We start from the raw sequence: 15,916 nt of genomic DNA, 5'->3' as shown, positions 1-15,916 counted from the left end.
TAACGAGGGCTACTGTAGAAACTACCGCTGTAGACGGCGGCTACTGTAGAAACTACCGCTGTAGACGGCGGCTACTGTAGAAACTACCGCTGTAGACGGCGGCTACTGTAGAAACTACCGCTGTAGACGGCGGCTACTGTAGAAACTACCGCTGTAGACGGCGGCTACTGTAGAAACTACCGCTGTAGACGGCGGCTACTGTAGAAACTACCGCTGTAGACGGCGGCTACTGTAGAAACTACCGCTGTAGACGGCGGCTACTGTAGAAACTACCGCTGTAGACGGCGGCTACTGTAGAAACTACCGCTGTAGACGGCGGCTACTGTAGAAACTACCGCTGTAGACGGCGGCTACTGTAGAAACTACCGCTGTAGACGGCGGCTACTGTAGAAACTACCGCTGTAGACGGCGGCTACTGTAGAAACAACCGCTGTAGACGGCGGCTACTGTAGAAACTACCGTTGTAGACGACGGCTACTGTAGACGGCGGCTACTGTAGACGACGGCTACTGTAGAAACTACCGCTGTAGACGGCGGCTACTGTAGAAACTACCGTTGTAGACGACGGCTACTGTAGAAACTACCGCTATAGACGGCGGCTACTGTAGAAACTACCGCTGTAGACGACGGCTACTGTAGAAACTACCGCTGTAGACGGCGGCTACTGTAGAAACTACCACCGTAGACGGCGGCTACTGTAGAAACTACCGCTGTAGACGACGGCTACTGTAGAAACTACCACCGTAGACGACGGCTACTGTAGAAACTACCGCCGTAGACGACGGCTACTGTAGAAACTACCACCGTAGACGACGGCTACTGTAGAAACAGGTCAAACGTGTCCACTGTAGTTACGAAAAACAAAAGTGTAGCGGAACGCGTTGATCAGCGCGAGGAAGACTGCTGACGGGGCGGGAGGTGGAGTGGACACGTCCGTCCCCGTCCAGCTACACCACAACACTGAGGCCCCGCTGTTGACGCTGCTATACAGGTCACCTCCACCTCCCCCCCCCCACACATGCTGGACACCTTCACCTGTTGTGGTGGACCTGGGGTTGTAGCAGGTGTGGGAGGGGGACCTGGGGTTGTAGCAGGTGTGGGAGGGGGGCCTGGGATTGTAGCAGGTGTGGGAGAGGGACCTGGGGTTGTAGCAGGTGTGGGAGGGGGGCCTGGGATTGAAGCAGGTGTGGGAGAGGGACCTGGGGTTGTAGCAGGTGTGAGAGGGGGGACCTGGGGTTGTAGCAGGTGTGGGAGGGGGGACCTGGGGTTGTAGTAGGTGTGGGAGGGGGGACCTGGGGTTGTAGCAGGTGTGGGAAGGGGGACCTGGGGTTGTAGCAGGTGTGGGAGGGGGGACCTGGGGTTGTAGCAGGTGTGAGAGGGGGGGCCTGGGGTTGTAGCAGGTGTGAGAGGGGGGACCTGGGGTTGTAGCAGGTGTGAGAGGGGGGGCCTGGGGTTGTAGCAGGTGTGAGAGAGGGACCTGGGGTTGTTAAGTAAGCTGTTAAGTAAATGTACATCACTGGTAAATCCTTCCCTTTTGTATTCCTCTCAAGTAATTGATGGTCAACTCATTGTAGACATTAGAGCTCAGAATTGCTTTAAAGTAGTAAACTTAGTAAATAAATACGGCGGTAGTAAAGACAAAGGTAATCTAATAATCGTTACCCATAATGCCTAATTAACAGTCAGTGAGAGCAGCGAAGGTAATATTAGTAAACAAGAGGTTGAGGTGAGGGATTTATCAGGGGGAATGAGCCAAGCTATTATGACTATATAGCACTAGGAAGGAGTCAGGATAAGGCATGGGAGACATCTCCCGTCACGCAGGGTGCAGTCGCACCTCCACAGATCTCCAGTATCATCTATTGATACTGGTAATGGCTCAAAAGGGCCACCACTTACGGGCTATTTATGCCCGTGCCACCTTTTGGGTGGCTTAATCTTCATCAATCAATCAGGATAAGTATTTGGGATGGGACGGGAGGAAAGGAATGGTGCCCAACCACTTGTGGACGGTCGGGGATTGAACGCCAACCTTCATGAAGCGAGACCGTCGCTCTACCATCCAGCTCAAGTGGTCAGACTAAACAAGAGGTCGAATGTGCACTGGATTATTTGAGTGGAGGGTTATGGACGGGGTTGTTGTACCATCAACATCAATTTCAATCACATCAACTACCACCACCACCGCAGGAGACGACAGGAACACTCCATTCTATGTCCACTTGTATCACCCAGCCACAGGCGTACCTGAAACCATTATTAAATGAGATTAAGTGCTTCTTCCTACCCAATCCTCTTCTAACATGTGTTCTCCATTCATCCACTTGTATTCTCTCTCTTCATGTGTACCTCTTCTCTCTACGTTCTCTACTGTCACTGCGCCGGATAATGGGGCATTTAACCGGTTGTGGCTGTCTGGTTAAGCCTTACCGTCAGGAGGTCTGGGTAAATTGCACGCAGGCATATACTTGAGATATATACACAGAGGTATATAGCCTGGCTTCTGTGTATATACATACAAATGATCATAAACCGGTTGACTGTAGGCCCGTTCCGTGTTCAAGCCTAAGGTGTAGGACTGAACACTTGTCAGCGGGCGGTTGTGGTCTCAATCAATCCAGCGTTCGGCGTTCACAATCGGCGTTCACGTCAATCAACCTCTCCCCCCCCCTCCACACACAAGACTAATGAACAAGCTGGAGATGCAGGCATGAGTGGATGGGACGGTACACCATTGGATAAGGGAGTACCTAAGCAACAGAAGACAGCGAGTCACTGTGAGAGGTGAGGTCTTTGAGTGGCGAGGCATCACCAGTGGAGTCCCGCAGGGTTCAGTTCTTGGACCTATACTGTTCCTGATACGGGTTCTTGCTGTTATAACCTCTTCTTCTATATCCAACCCCAAGTCGGTGGTAAGCTTTTAAGAACTGGCTGTCAGGTATTAGTGCAAAGAATAAAGGGGAGGGGATAAACAATACACATTCACCACTATATATATATTATATTATAGTATTATTATACTGTGACGGGTTGTGGTATCGCAGCTATACTGAACCAAGATGGTATGGCTCTCCCTCACATAATAAAAAAAATGTTGCTATTGGCTTTGCAGTGTGTAAGTCGCAGGTGGACACAAATAAAAATCATCAAATAAATAATTAAACAATTTACTGAAATATTAATGAACATAAATGCCCCTGAAAATACTTGGCTATCATGTAATGCAAAAGTGAACAAGTTAATATGACCTTAAATGTAAAAATAAACTAGAGTATAAGCAATGAATAAAAGCATAAAGATATACTGGTGTACTGAAGACAGCTCCCATACCACCATGGCATCAGTCACACGACGTTGGCTGGAGGCAGACGACGGGTGAGAGACACAAGGTGATCCTAGAGCACTAAGGGAGAGACTGGCTCTCCAGGTTGTTGTTGTTAAAGACTCGCTACCCGGAACAAAAAGTTCCAAGTAGCACGGGCTATGGTGAGCCCGTTGGCTCTCCAGGTGGTATGGCCGTTGGCAGGCTGGAGTTGCAGGCTCTCCAGGGAGGCAGCGCCCTTTATATAGTCCGGCGGTGATGACTCATCCAGTGTCAACGCGAGGTGGACATCTGGTCAACTAGCAAACTGGTCGTTGTAGCTGGCGGTGCCTTTGTGTTGAGCTGCACCACTGTCAGTTGAAGGCGGCTAACTGCTTGTTTGTGGGGCAAACTACCGGTTAGCAGAGGCGCCCGGCTTGCCTCTGAGTCGTACCAGGCCGTGCCAGGCCCTGGGGGGGGGGGGGTATGGAGAGGTGGCAGGACTGTTGACGCATCTGGGATGGTGTAGATGTAGACTTCCAGTGCTGAGGCATTGAAGGTGAAGAGAAAAGGCAGTTCCACTGCTATGCAGGAGATTCACGTGACAATGCGTACTTACAAAGTGTCTCTTTCACTCAGGACAATACATCGGCAGTGTTCATCATTCCCGGTGAATCCACTCTCCGGGTACACGTCGTCCACACCTGATGGCAAACACCGGCGAGTTCTCCTTCTGCAACATGGGCCAGTCCACACACAGTGTATCGTCACGATGTACCAACACCCCACCTCCACTCTCCAGATACACACTGGCAGAGGGTTTCAGCAACACGCTGACAGGGGCCTCAAACAATCACATACAGAGGTACCTAACACCCTGGCAGAAGTCTCTAGTAGCTTACTAGCAGCACTTCACAACAGACGCACAACTTTCGTCACGTAACTCTTCCTGGCCAATCCCGGGTATGTCGGCCCATCCAACACTGCATAAACCAGCAGCTAACACACTGCTATAACCGACGGTGGCCACTTTGTCCTCTCACAGGACCATGTCAAGAGTTCTTGGACTGCCCAAGGTGAACTGCCCCCTCGACGCAATCGCCTCCTTACGTCACCTCTGTGAACATAAAACATCATTAACTAGATGGACAGTACACTGGGTGACCCTAGGATAACACCCGTCCACCGGGGAATTGACATTGTAACTTGAAGCCACAACCTAGATTTTGTTGGTCTCGATACGCCACCCACAAGAGGTCATCATCATCGACTTCACCTTCTAACTGAGGCAGGAAACCGGAACCTTTTACCGATACCGCACCATCACCAACAGATGGCGTTGTCTTTGTAGTACCCAATACTGGGAAGTTGGAGAGCAGACCCATAGATGGCGCTGAAACTGCCACTCCATACTCCAGCGACGGTGTCGATACCGTAACAAGGATTAACACAGGAAGATAGTATGAGAGGCGGGACTAAAGAGCCAAAGCTCAACCCCCGCAAGCACAACTAGATGAGTACAGACACACACACGCACGTGCACACACACACACACACACACAAGGCATGTATAGATGAACTGCAGAAGGCAGCAACACTAGCCCACAGAATGAGAGCGAAGCTGCTGATCATGGGGGACCTAAATCATGGAGAGATAAATTGGGAATCAAGGAATCCCCATGGAGGGAATGAAACGTGGGGAGCAAAATTAGTAGATGTTATAGACAGGAATTTCCTAACACAACATGTGAAGGAAGACACAAGGGAAAGAGGAGGAGATGCACCGAGCCTACTAGACCTGATTTTCACCCAGAACGTAGAAGATATCGAGAATTTAGAGCATGAAATACCTCTAGAGGCCAGTGACCATTGTGTCCTAGTCTTTGACTACATGATGGAATTCAAACTTATGACCAGGGGGCAAGAGATCTGGGAAAGGAGAGTTGACTACAGGAAAGGGGACTATAAGAGGATAAGGGACTATCTGGGTGAAGTGCGGTGGAAGGAAGAAATTAGAGGAAAAACAGTCCATGATATGATGGACCTAGTCATACAGAAATGCCAGAAGGCCGAAGACAGATTTATACCAACAGCAAAGGGAAAAATTAAGAAGGAATATAATAACCCATGGTTTAATAGACAGTGTCAGGAAGCAAAAATGGCCAGCAGGCGGAAGTGGAGGAAGTACAGAAGACAAAGGACAGAAGACAACAGGATCAGATGCAACAGAGCTAGGAACGATTACATTAACATAAGACGAACATCGGAAAGGGACTATGAGAACGATATTGCAATCAAAGCGAAAAAACAACCTAAGTTACTACACAGTCATATAAGAAGAAAAATGTCGGTGAACGACCAAGTGACAAGACTAAGGAAGACAGAGGGGGCATATACTGAAAGTGACAAGGAAATCTGCGAGGCACTGAATGCCAGTTTCCATGGAGTGTTCACTACCGAGCCTGAGCAGCTCCCATTGTTGGAAGGGGTTACCCTAGATGAAAGACTATCAGATATGGAGGTGACAGCAGAGGAGGTAATGAAACAGTTGACAACTCTAGATGCAACTAAAACAGTTGGACCAGACAAAGTATCACCGTGGATACTAAAAGAAGCAGCGCAGGCCCTCAGCGTGCCTCTGGTAATGATCTTTAATGAGTCACTTATGTCAGGAGAATTGCCCAGTTGCTGGAAGAAGGCAAATGTCGTGCCGATCTTCAAGAAAGGTGATAGGGAGGAGGCACTTAACTATAGACCAGTATCACTGACAAGCATCTCCTGTAAAATACTGGAAAGAATAATTAGGCTACGACTGGTTGCACACCTGGAGAACATTAGGTTTGTGAACAAACATCAACATGGGTTCTGGACAGGGAAATCGTGCCTAACAAACCTTCTGGAATTCTATGATAAAATAACGAGGATCAGACAGGACAGAGATGGTTGGGCAGACTGCATATTTCTGGACTGCCAAAAAGCCTTTGATACAGTACCGCACATGAGACTGCTGTTCAAGCTCGAGAGGCAGGCGGGGGTGGGGGGAAAGGTCCTAGCATGGATAAGGAACTACCTAACAGGAAGGAGCCAAAGAGTTACGGTAAGGGGCGAGAAGTCGGACTGGCGAACAGTAACAAGTGGAGTACCAGAAGGATCGGTGCTGGGACCAATTCTATTTCTTGTATATGTTAACGACATGTTTACAGTCGTAGAGTCCTACATGTCGATGTTTGCGGATGACGCAAAGTTGATGAGAAGAGTTGTGACAGATGAGGATTGCAGGATCCTCCAAGAGGACCTGAACAGGTTGCAGAGATGGTCAGAGAAATGGCTACTGGAATTCAACACGAGCAAATGTAAAGTTATGGAAATGGGACTAGGAGATAGGAGACCAAAGGGACACTACACAATGAAGGGGAACAGCCTACCTGTGACGATGCGCGAAAGAGACCTGGGGGTGGACGTAACACCTAATCTATCTCCTGAGGCACATATAAATAGGATAACGACAGCAGTGTACTCTACACTGGCAAAAGTTAGAACATCATTCAGAAACCTAAGTAAGGAGGGAGTTAGGGCGCTTTACACTGCCTACGTGAGGCCAGTCTTAGAGTATGCCGCCTCATCATGGAGTCCCCATCTGAAGAAGCATATAATGAAACTGGAAAAGGTTCAGAGGTTTGCAACGAGACTCGTCCCAGAGTTACGAGGGATGGGGTATGAGGAGCGCCTGAGGGAACTGTGCCTTACGACACTAGAAAGAAGGGAGAGGGGGGACATGATAGGAACGTATAAGATACTCAGAGGGATTGACAGAGTGGACATAGACGAAATGTTCACACGGAATAGTAACAGAACTAGAGGACATGGATGGAAGCTTGAAACTCAGATGAGTCACAGAGATGTTAGGAAGTTTTCTTTTAGCGTGAGAGTAGTGAGAAAATGGAATGCACTTCAGGAACAGGTTGTGGAAGCAAATACTATTCATAATTTTAAAACCAGGTATGATAGGGAAATGGGACAGGAGTCATTGCTGTAAACAACCGATGCTCGAAAGGCGGGATCCTAGAGTCAATGCTCGATCCTGCAGACACAACTAGGTGAGTACAACTAGGTGAGTACACACACACACACCCGTCAACGAGATACGATTACCGTCCACAAAATGTCCCGTCTCATGTAACCTCTTCAAAGTCCTTCAATAAAGACAATAATCTCTCCCGAGAAGGACCACAATGGCGGCCCCGACGACGTTGGCCGAGCCTGGCCGAGCCTGGCCGAGCCTGGCCGAGCCTGGCCGAGCCTGGCTGGCCGGGAACAAGACGAGTACTTGGTCACCACAAGCTCTCAATAGTAACTTGAACCGGGAGGTTGGTTGAAGGGGATTGATGCCGATTGCTGTGTGGAGACATCGGAGAGTTGATTGGTTGGGAGGGACTCATTTAGTTCAAGTAAGTTTATTGAGACAAGGAAGTACATCTCAGAAGGATAGAGTAGCTTAGGCTATTTCTACCCTCGTCTCACCTAGTTGTGTTTGCGGGGGTTGAGTTTTGGCTCTTTAGTCCCGCCTCTCGACTGCCAATCAACCTATGTACAGATTTCTGAGCCTATTGGGTTCTATCTACATTTCTACATTTGAAACTGTGTATGGAGTCAGCCTCTACCATATAACTGCCTAATGCATTCCACCTGTTAACTACTCTGACACTGAAAAAGTTCTTTCTAATGTCTCTGTGGCTCATTTGGGTACTCAGTCTCCACCTGTGTCCCCTTGTTCGCGTTCCACCCGAGTTAAATTGTTTGTCTGTCCACCAATGTCAATTCCTATGAGAATTTAGTAGGTAGGAGTGAGGGAGGAGAAAGGGAAGGGAAGAGAGAGGAAGATGAAGATATATTTTGTGCCTGGTTGTTGATGTATATAGGCTTAATGCCGCCTCAAGGACCGAAGGCCTATACATCCTAATATGTCATACCCATCTGAACGTTTTAGCTTCTGCGCATTTCTGAGCACCTGCCTTCTGTGGTAAATATTTACTATGCAGACGAGCAGTCACAATAACGTGGCAGAAATATGTTGACCAAACCACACTATAGAAAGTGAAGGGACGACGACGTTTCGGTCCGTCCTGGACCATTTTCAAGTCAATTGTGCCACTCGATTGTCACAATCGACTTGAAAATGGTCCAGGACGGACCGAAACGTCGTCGTCCCTTCACTTTCTAGTGTGTGGTTTGGTCAACATATTTACTATAGTTACGCCTACCAAGTTGTATCCAGGCTTACCCATCCTCCCTAGAGGGGTTTAGACCTTTCCGCCAGCAGCCTCATACCTTGAGAGAGCCTAACTAAATTATTCATATGTGTGTAGTAACGTGTATATATATACACGCCTTTCGAGGTGGAACTACTGACTCTTCCCAGAATGCAGTTCCCGGTTGGCCATATTTCCTGCTTTATAAACCGAGGCATTTGTTGAAGGGAAACATGCCTAGCTATTTCTGTCCCCATAGGGAATCGAACCCAGGATCCCTAATTGCTAGTCGAGAACGAAGCCAAATGTATCACAAGACTTTGTAAACCTTACCATCATTTGCTCAATACTTTGATAATGTGATTTATACTCTGTTTTTGCAAAAGTTTTTTGCAAAAGCTTAACCCCCGCAAGCACAACTAGGCGAGTACACACAGGGCCTCGTGGCCGGGCGGACAGCGCTCTGGGGTAGTCGGACTCTGGTTCGATTCCCAGTCGAGGCAAAAACAAATGGGCAGAATTTCTTTTACCTGATGCTCTTATTCACCTAGCAGTTAATTGGTACCTGGGAGTTAGACAGCTGCTACGGACTGCATCCTGAGCATGTGTGTACACTCACCTAGTTGTGCTTGCTGGGGTTGAGTTTCGCCTCTCAACTGTCAGTCGAACTCTATCATATTTATTTATTTATTTATTTATTTATTTATTTATTTATTTATTCATAGTTTTTTACCTTTTTCTTTAAAATTGCACTGTATCTATTGCTACTCAATCCCCCAATCTTTATGTACCCAATCCGAACATCTTTACCATTGTGATCATTGCTGTCTTCTTATATCTGTTATCAATCTGCTGTACGGTGTCTATTAATCTTGTTTAAATTACCAATCAAGCTGTCAATGTAATCAATCAGAGCTTTAATATACCAATGTGCTTTAATATACTTACTAATCACTCTCATCTCATTTTTTCTTGTAATGTATCTTATCATTTTATTAAATCTTCTTGAATTTACCTACTTAAAATTATGTTAGAATAAGGGCCTGCCCGAAACGCTGCGCGTACTAGTGGCTTTACAAGATTGTAAATGCTATGCTATGTATTCTTACAAAACCAATGTACCTTCTTGTATATAAATAAATAAATAAATAAAAATATGTACATATGAAACAACGGAGTCAGCCTGCGTGTGCGTTAGAGAGAAATATATGTAGCAGATCTGGCCGAAAAGCTATGCGTGTTAGTGGTTACGAGACGTTGAATTTGTTTTTGAATTTGAATTTGAATTTTGAATTTGAATTTAGTGACCTTGCAAGAATGAAAAAATATCAATTATATGTAATCTCACAAACCCATTGTATCTTCTTGCAAATAAAATATTAGTATTATTAGATATAATAGAGGAAAGCACGTGGGGAGTTAAGACATTAGACAGCCGAGGGTTAGAGAGGCGGGAACCAAGAGCTAAGAGCTCCATCCTGCAGGTACAAGTAGTAAATACAAATAGTAAACACACACACACACACCCCGTGCCCTCTGCTCTCTCCGGCAAAGCTCAATACTTACCGAGGAAGTTGTAGAGAAGCAACAGGTGTCGAATATTAAAGGTGGACCTCCGCCCTGTTGGGGCGCCCCAGACCTCTGCTGGGGGAGGAGAGAGGTTCCTTCTGGAGCAGCAACCCCCCAACACATGTTCAATGTACCCGTAGTGCTTAGTTCCCCCCGCCGGGTGGTCGGGAGGAGATAGCTACAGCAATATTTGGTCCAGCCTAGCGTGAACTGATCATTCACATTACCTCCGCTAACGTGGAGCTTATATACATGTATATATCAAATCACATTGATACTCCAACCACTTGGGCTGGACGGTAAAGCGACGGTCTCGCGTCATGCAGGTCCGCGTTCAATCCCCGAACGTCCTAGTGGTTGGGCACCATTCCTTTTCCCCGTCCCATCCCAAATCCGACCCCTTCCAAGTGCTAACCCCCCCCCCCCCCCCCACTAACGACGAATTCAATACTCAAAATTCTTATGGCATTAAATGATTGTTGATCAAATTCAAAATTTGAATTTTGAATTTGATTGAACGGTACTCCTATCTTGCTCCGCGAAACTCTTACCCCAATCATCTTATAACAGCTTATGTAGCAATCCCTCGGGGTCAAAACAATGCTCCAACTACCCTCCTCTTTGTTATCGTGGGTACAAAGAGTTGTGACACATGATATCATGGTTGTGACGCAATTACACTCATGGGTAGCGTTCCGTAACATGCCCCCGGTACATTACCTCCCTCCACCCCCCTAGTAAATTCAAATTCAAATTTCACCCAACCACTACCCCTTCCCGAGCCGACTTGGGAATCGAGTATTTGTTTTTCCTTTTGTTTCCCTTAGGCTTTCTCCCCTATCCTGGGCTCTTATATCACCTCCCCTCACAGACCTATCCTTATATAGCGCCCCTTCTCTATATCTCATATATCGTCTCCTCTCCAAGGCTCTTCCTCGTACTGACCTTGAGTCCGAGGAAGACAGGACCAGAAGGTAGCTACTGGCAGGTATATAAGGATTAGGGATCAGGTATCAGTGGAGCGACGAGGAGCAGACTCTGCCCGGGGCTGGTATATCAGGTATCACACACACACACACATCGAGCACCGCTCCTGTGCCAGGTAAGTCCACTACGGGCTCACCATAGCCCGTGCTACTTGCCCCGCTCCTGTGCCGGGTAAGTCCACTACGGGCTCACCATAGCCCGTGCTACTTGCCCCGCTCCTGTGCCGGGTAAGTCCACTACGGGCTCACCATAGCCCGTGCTACTTGCCCCGCTCCTGTGCCGGGTAAGTCCACTACGGGCTCACCATAGCCCGTGCTACTTGCCCCGCTCCTGTGCCAGGTAAGTCCACTACGGGTTCACCATAGCCCGTGCTACTTGCCCCGCTCCTGTGCCAGGTAAGTCCACTACGGGCTCACCAGAGCCCGTGCTACTTGCCCCGCTCCTGTGCCAGGTAAGTCCACTACGGGCTCACCATAGCCCGTGCTACTTGCCCCGCTCCTGTGCCAGGTAAGTCCACTACGGGCTCACCATAGCCCGTGCTACTTGCCCCGCTCCTGTGCCAGGTAAGTCCACTACGGGCTCACCATAGCCCGTGCTACTTGCCCCGCTCCTGTGCCAGGTAAGTCCACTACGGGCTCACCATAGCCCGTGCTACTTGCCCCGCTCCTGTGCCAGATAAGTCCACTACGGGCTCACCATAGCCCGTGCTACTTGCCCCGCTCCTGTGCCAGGTAAGTCCACTACGGGCTTACCATAGCCCGTGCTACTTGCCCCGCTCCTGTGCCAGGTAAGTCCACTACGGGCTCACCATAGCCCGTGCTACTTGCCCCGCTCCTGTGCCGGGTAAGTCCACTACGGGCTCACCATAGCCCGTGCTACTTGCCCCGCTCCTGTGCCAGGTAAGTCCACTACGGGCTCACCATACCCCGTGCTACTTGCCCCGCTCCTGTGCCAGGTAAGTCCACTACGGGCTCACCATAGCCCGTGCTACTTGGAACTTGTTGCGAGTAGCTGAATCTATAACAACAACAACACACACACACACGAGCCGCAGGAGCAATGGATCCCACAGGGAAGGAAGAAGCAATTACCCGGAAGATATACTTAGATAAAAGGGAAATGACATTAAACTCACTTGAGCGGGACAGGTCGTTAGGGAAGCCTCGTGACGATGGGTCACACCGCCCCAATACTCACCTGCAAATTCAAATTCAATTTCAAATTCTTTATTCCGGAAAACTACATACAGTGTTGATTTACAAACATAAAGTTGGATTTATAGAAAGAGCTAGTACATACAATACCGTAAAGCCAGCAATATAGATAGATAGACTTTACTCATAAATATAACTTTGTACATTTATACTCCGGTTAGCTAATATAAATTTACAGAAAATTATGTACCAAAGATATCATAACAATAACATGAGATACCTCTAATTATACACTGCATACTCAAGAATTTGATTTAGATTTGGACACTACGTTTATCAATGCCACACTCACGACCAGCTTCCAAATATCACCTACAAAAATTTTCAATAATTTTCTAAATCTCTTCTACAGTTCATAATGTTGCATCTCATTTAGTTTTAATTATTACATAAATCCAACGTTATGTTTATAACTCACTTATATAACTACTTTTACCTGAACAAACATTTGAATTTGATATGAATTACCGCATTAAACTGTAAATGACTAAACACTGCTGTAATTTAAGATTTAAATAGATAAAATCATCAGGACAAATACTGGAGGGAACCTTTGACAAGCCGCTGTCTTCCTATCCTCGTCAAGGCCACTAGAGACAGTGGCCCCTCAGGTAAATTCAGGTCTAGTGTTTTTTTTACCCAAAGCACCCTGCGTATTAGCGGCTTTATGCATTGTACTTGTCTTAAGTATATGTATCCTCCACTCTTAATGTATCTTATGTATGTATGAATTCTTGCATAAATATTATTATTATAAATGTTGCAAGACATTCTCCTTGAATTATCAGGAGATTGATAACTGCAGCATGTAATTCGTACGTCATTAGTAGCAAGTTTAATACAGACGGTGCCATAATTAGGTAAATATATAAATATATATATATATATATATATATATATATATATATATATATATATATATATATATATATATATATATATATATATATATATATATATGTCGTACCTAGTAGCCAGAACGCACTTGTCAGCCTACTATGCAAGGCCCGATTTGCCTAATAAGCCAAGTTTTCATGAATTAATTGTTTTTCGACTACCTAACTTACCTAACCTAACCTAACCTAACTTTTTCGGCTACCTAACCTAACCTAACCTAACCTATAAAGATAGGTTAGGTTAGGTTAGGTAGGGTTGGTTAGGTTCGGTCATATATCTACGTTAATTTTAACTTCAATAAAAAAAAATTGTCCTCATACTTTATGAAATGGGTAGCTTTATCATTTCATAAGAAAAAATTAGAGAAAAAATATTAATTCAGGAAAACTTGGCTACCCATTTCATTATGTATGAGGTCATTTTTTTTATTGGAGTTAAAATTAACGTAGATATATGACCGAACCTAACCAACCCTACCTAACCTAACCTAACCTATCTTTATAGGTTAGGTTAGGTTAGGTAGCCGAAAAAGTTAGGTTAGGTTGGGTTAGGTAGGTTAGGTAGACGAAAAAACATTAATTCATGAAAACTTGGCTTATTAGGCAAATCGGGCCTTGAATAGTAGGCTGAGAAGTGCGTTCTGGCTATTAGGTACGACATATATATATATATATATATAAAACCTCAAATTATGTCATTAGGCTTCGTGAAAACAGCAAAATTAAGGAATTAGCTATCAAAATATATATTCTTGGCAGTAAACATGTAGTTTAGACAACATACCATCACCGGAGAACACCATCATGATGATGACGACGATCAAGTACCTGAAAGACAAAATCATTTGTCTTTGCTAGATATATACTGAACCAATCGTTAAATAATACACTTAATTCAGAGCCTATAAGCACATGGTTGTACACTCATGTTTTCTTCAGGCGAAAAGTAAGATAACTTAAATCTCTTCAACTATTTTATCACAATATTCTTCATTCAGTTAGGGCAATTAGTACATCAGTTTAGGGACGTTGTAACCGCTGGGAAGGACTATATATAGGCCTCCTGCAATTTTTTATTCTCACATATTCATATTACATAAGACTTACCTTTCCTTTGTTAAAAACTATTCAACAATTTCACTATTTAATCACAACACTAATCAAAGGGGGAGGGGGGCCAATGGTACCTGTTAGGCCGGAAAAAAAAGATTCATTGCAATTGGATTTTCGGGAACAATAAGGGGGGTACCTTTGACAAGCCGCCGCTTTCCTGTCCCCCTTCGAGGCCACTAGATATGCTGGGCCCTCAGGTAAATTCAGGTACAAATTCAGCAGAGATGTGTAGGAGTCGCGGCTGTCGTCTCAATTATTCCTTGAATGTTTAGGCACTGTAACTTATCACTTTCCTTTAGCGGGAACACACTTGATGTTGTTACATAGCCGATATAATGAGATGTGAGGCGGGGGATATAATGAGGTGTGAGGCTGGAGGATATAATGAGGTGTGAGGCGGGGGAGGATATAATGAGGTGTGAGGCGGGGGGAGGATATAATGAGGTGTGAGGCGGGGGGAGGATATAATGAGGTGTGAGGCGGGGGGAGGATATAATGAGGTGTGAGGCTGGTGGATGGTGACTGAGGAGTGAGGTTGCCCCCTGCTACACTCACACTGTACCAGGATCATGTTCCCGCGAGTGTCCTCGCCACATTATTATATATATTTTGCTACAACTCTTACATAACGAACAACTCATCAGTCAGTTTCATACTCATGTGTGTATGTAAAGTATTTGATATATAAAAACAACAAAAATGTGACATCTGACCAACGCTACATTACTTTAAGTTAAGTCAATTTCAGAGTCTAAGCCATGATGGTCGTGTTCCATATGACCTTTCCCGTGTCTGGTGAATTATTCATCATTCACATTATTTATTACAATTATTTCTGTCCGGGCAGGACAGGTTTTCTCTCACCTAATGCCTCTGTTCACCTAGCAGTAAATAGGTACTTGGGAGTTAGAGAATTGTTGTTGCATTGCATCCTGGGAAGGATCAGTATTTCAACTTTGGTTGCTCGAAATTACCCCTTATAAATAGTTTATGAAAGTGTTATCATTCAGTCGATACTGTGTGTGCCCGGGGAGTCCAGGGATGAGAGAGTTCGATCCCATTGTACAGTCTCTCATCATGGTAGCCAGTAGCGTGTGCACCCTGGGAATCCGGGAGAGACAGGTTTGAATCCCATCGTACTGCCTCAACACTTTCTCATTAAGAAAACTTAATTTACATTCTCAAGAGATATGAAGAATAATGAGAATGCCTGGCGGTTGTACAATATACTGTACAGTATAGTATAGTGCTAAACATATCAACACAAAGATCATGAAACATCATTTCAGTATTACATGTCAGTTTAAACAAATCTATTTTGTTTCAGGGTTAATTAATTGGCCCAGAGTACTCACCTAGCTGTGCTTGTGGGGGTTGAGCTCTGGCTCTTTGGGCCCGCCTCTCAACTGTCAATCAACGTTTTTTTCCACACACCCTAGGAAGCAGCCCATAGCAGCTGTCTAACTCCCAGGTACCTATTTACTGTTAGGTGAACAGGATCATCAGGGTGAAACTCAGCCAATTTGTTTCCGCCTCTGCTGGGGATCGATCCCCGGACCATAGGACTACGAATCCCGAGCGCTGTCC

General features: G+C 45.9%; 1 protein-coding gene across 1 annotated transcript in view; it reads right to left on the bottom strand.

Annotated features, from left to right (window-relative positions):
• LOC123758446 (visual pigment-like receptor peropsin) overlaps positions 1–15,916 on the bottom strand; it is a 64,377-nt gene that overhangs the window by 39,149 nt on the left and 9,312 nt on the right. The window contains exons 2-3 of the mRNA XM_045742876.2: positions 14,001–14,044; positions 12,242–12,303 (exon numbers count right to left, since the gene is read on the bottom strand). Coding sequence (XP_045598832.2) covers positions 12,242–12,303; positions 14,001–14,044 — 106 coding nt within the window. The remainder of the gene's footprint in view (positions 1–12,241; positions 12,304–14,000; positions 14,045–15,916) is intronic.

Source organism: Procambarus clarkii, chromosome 11 (assembly GCF_040958095.1).
Source record: "Procambarus clarkii isolate CNS0578487 chromosome 11, FALCON_Pclarkii_2.0, whole genome shotgun sequence".
Classification (NCBI taxonomy): Eukaryota; Metazoa; Arthropoda; class Malacostraca; order Decapoda; family Cambaridae; genus Procambarus; species Procambarus clarkii.
This window is presented reverse-complemented; position numbering and strand designations above follow the sequence as displayed.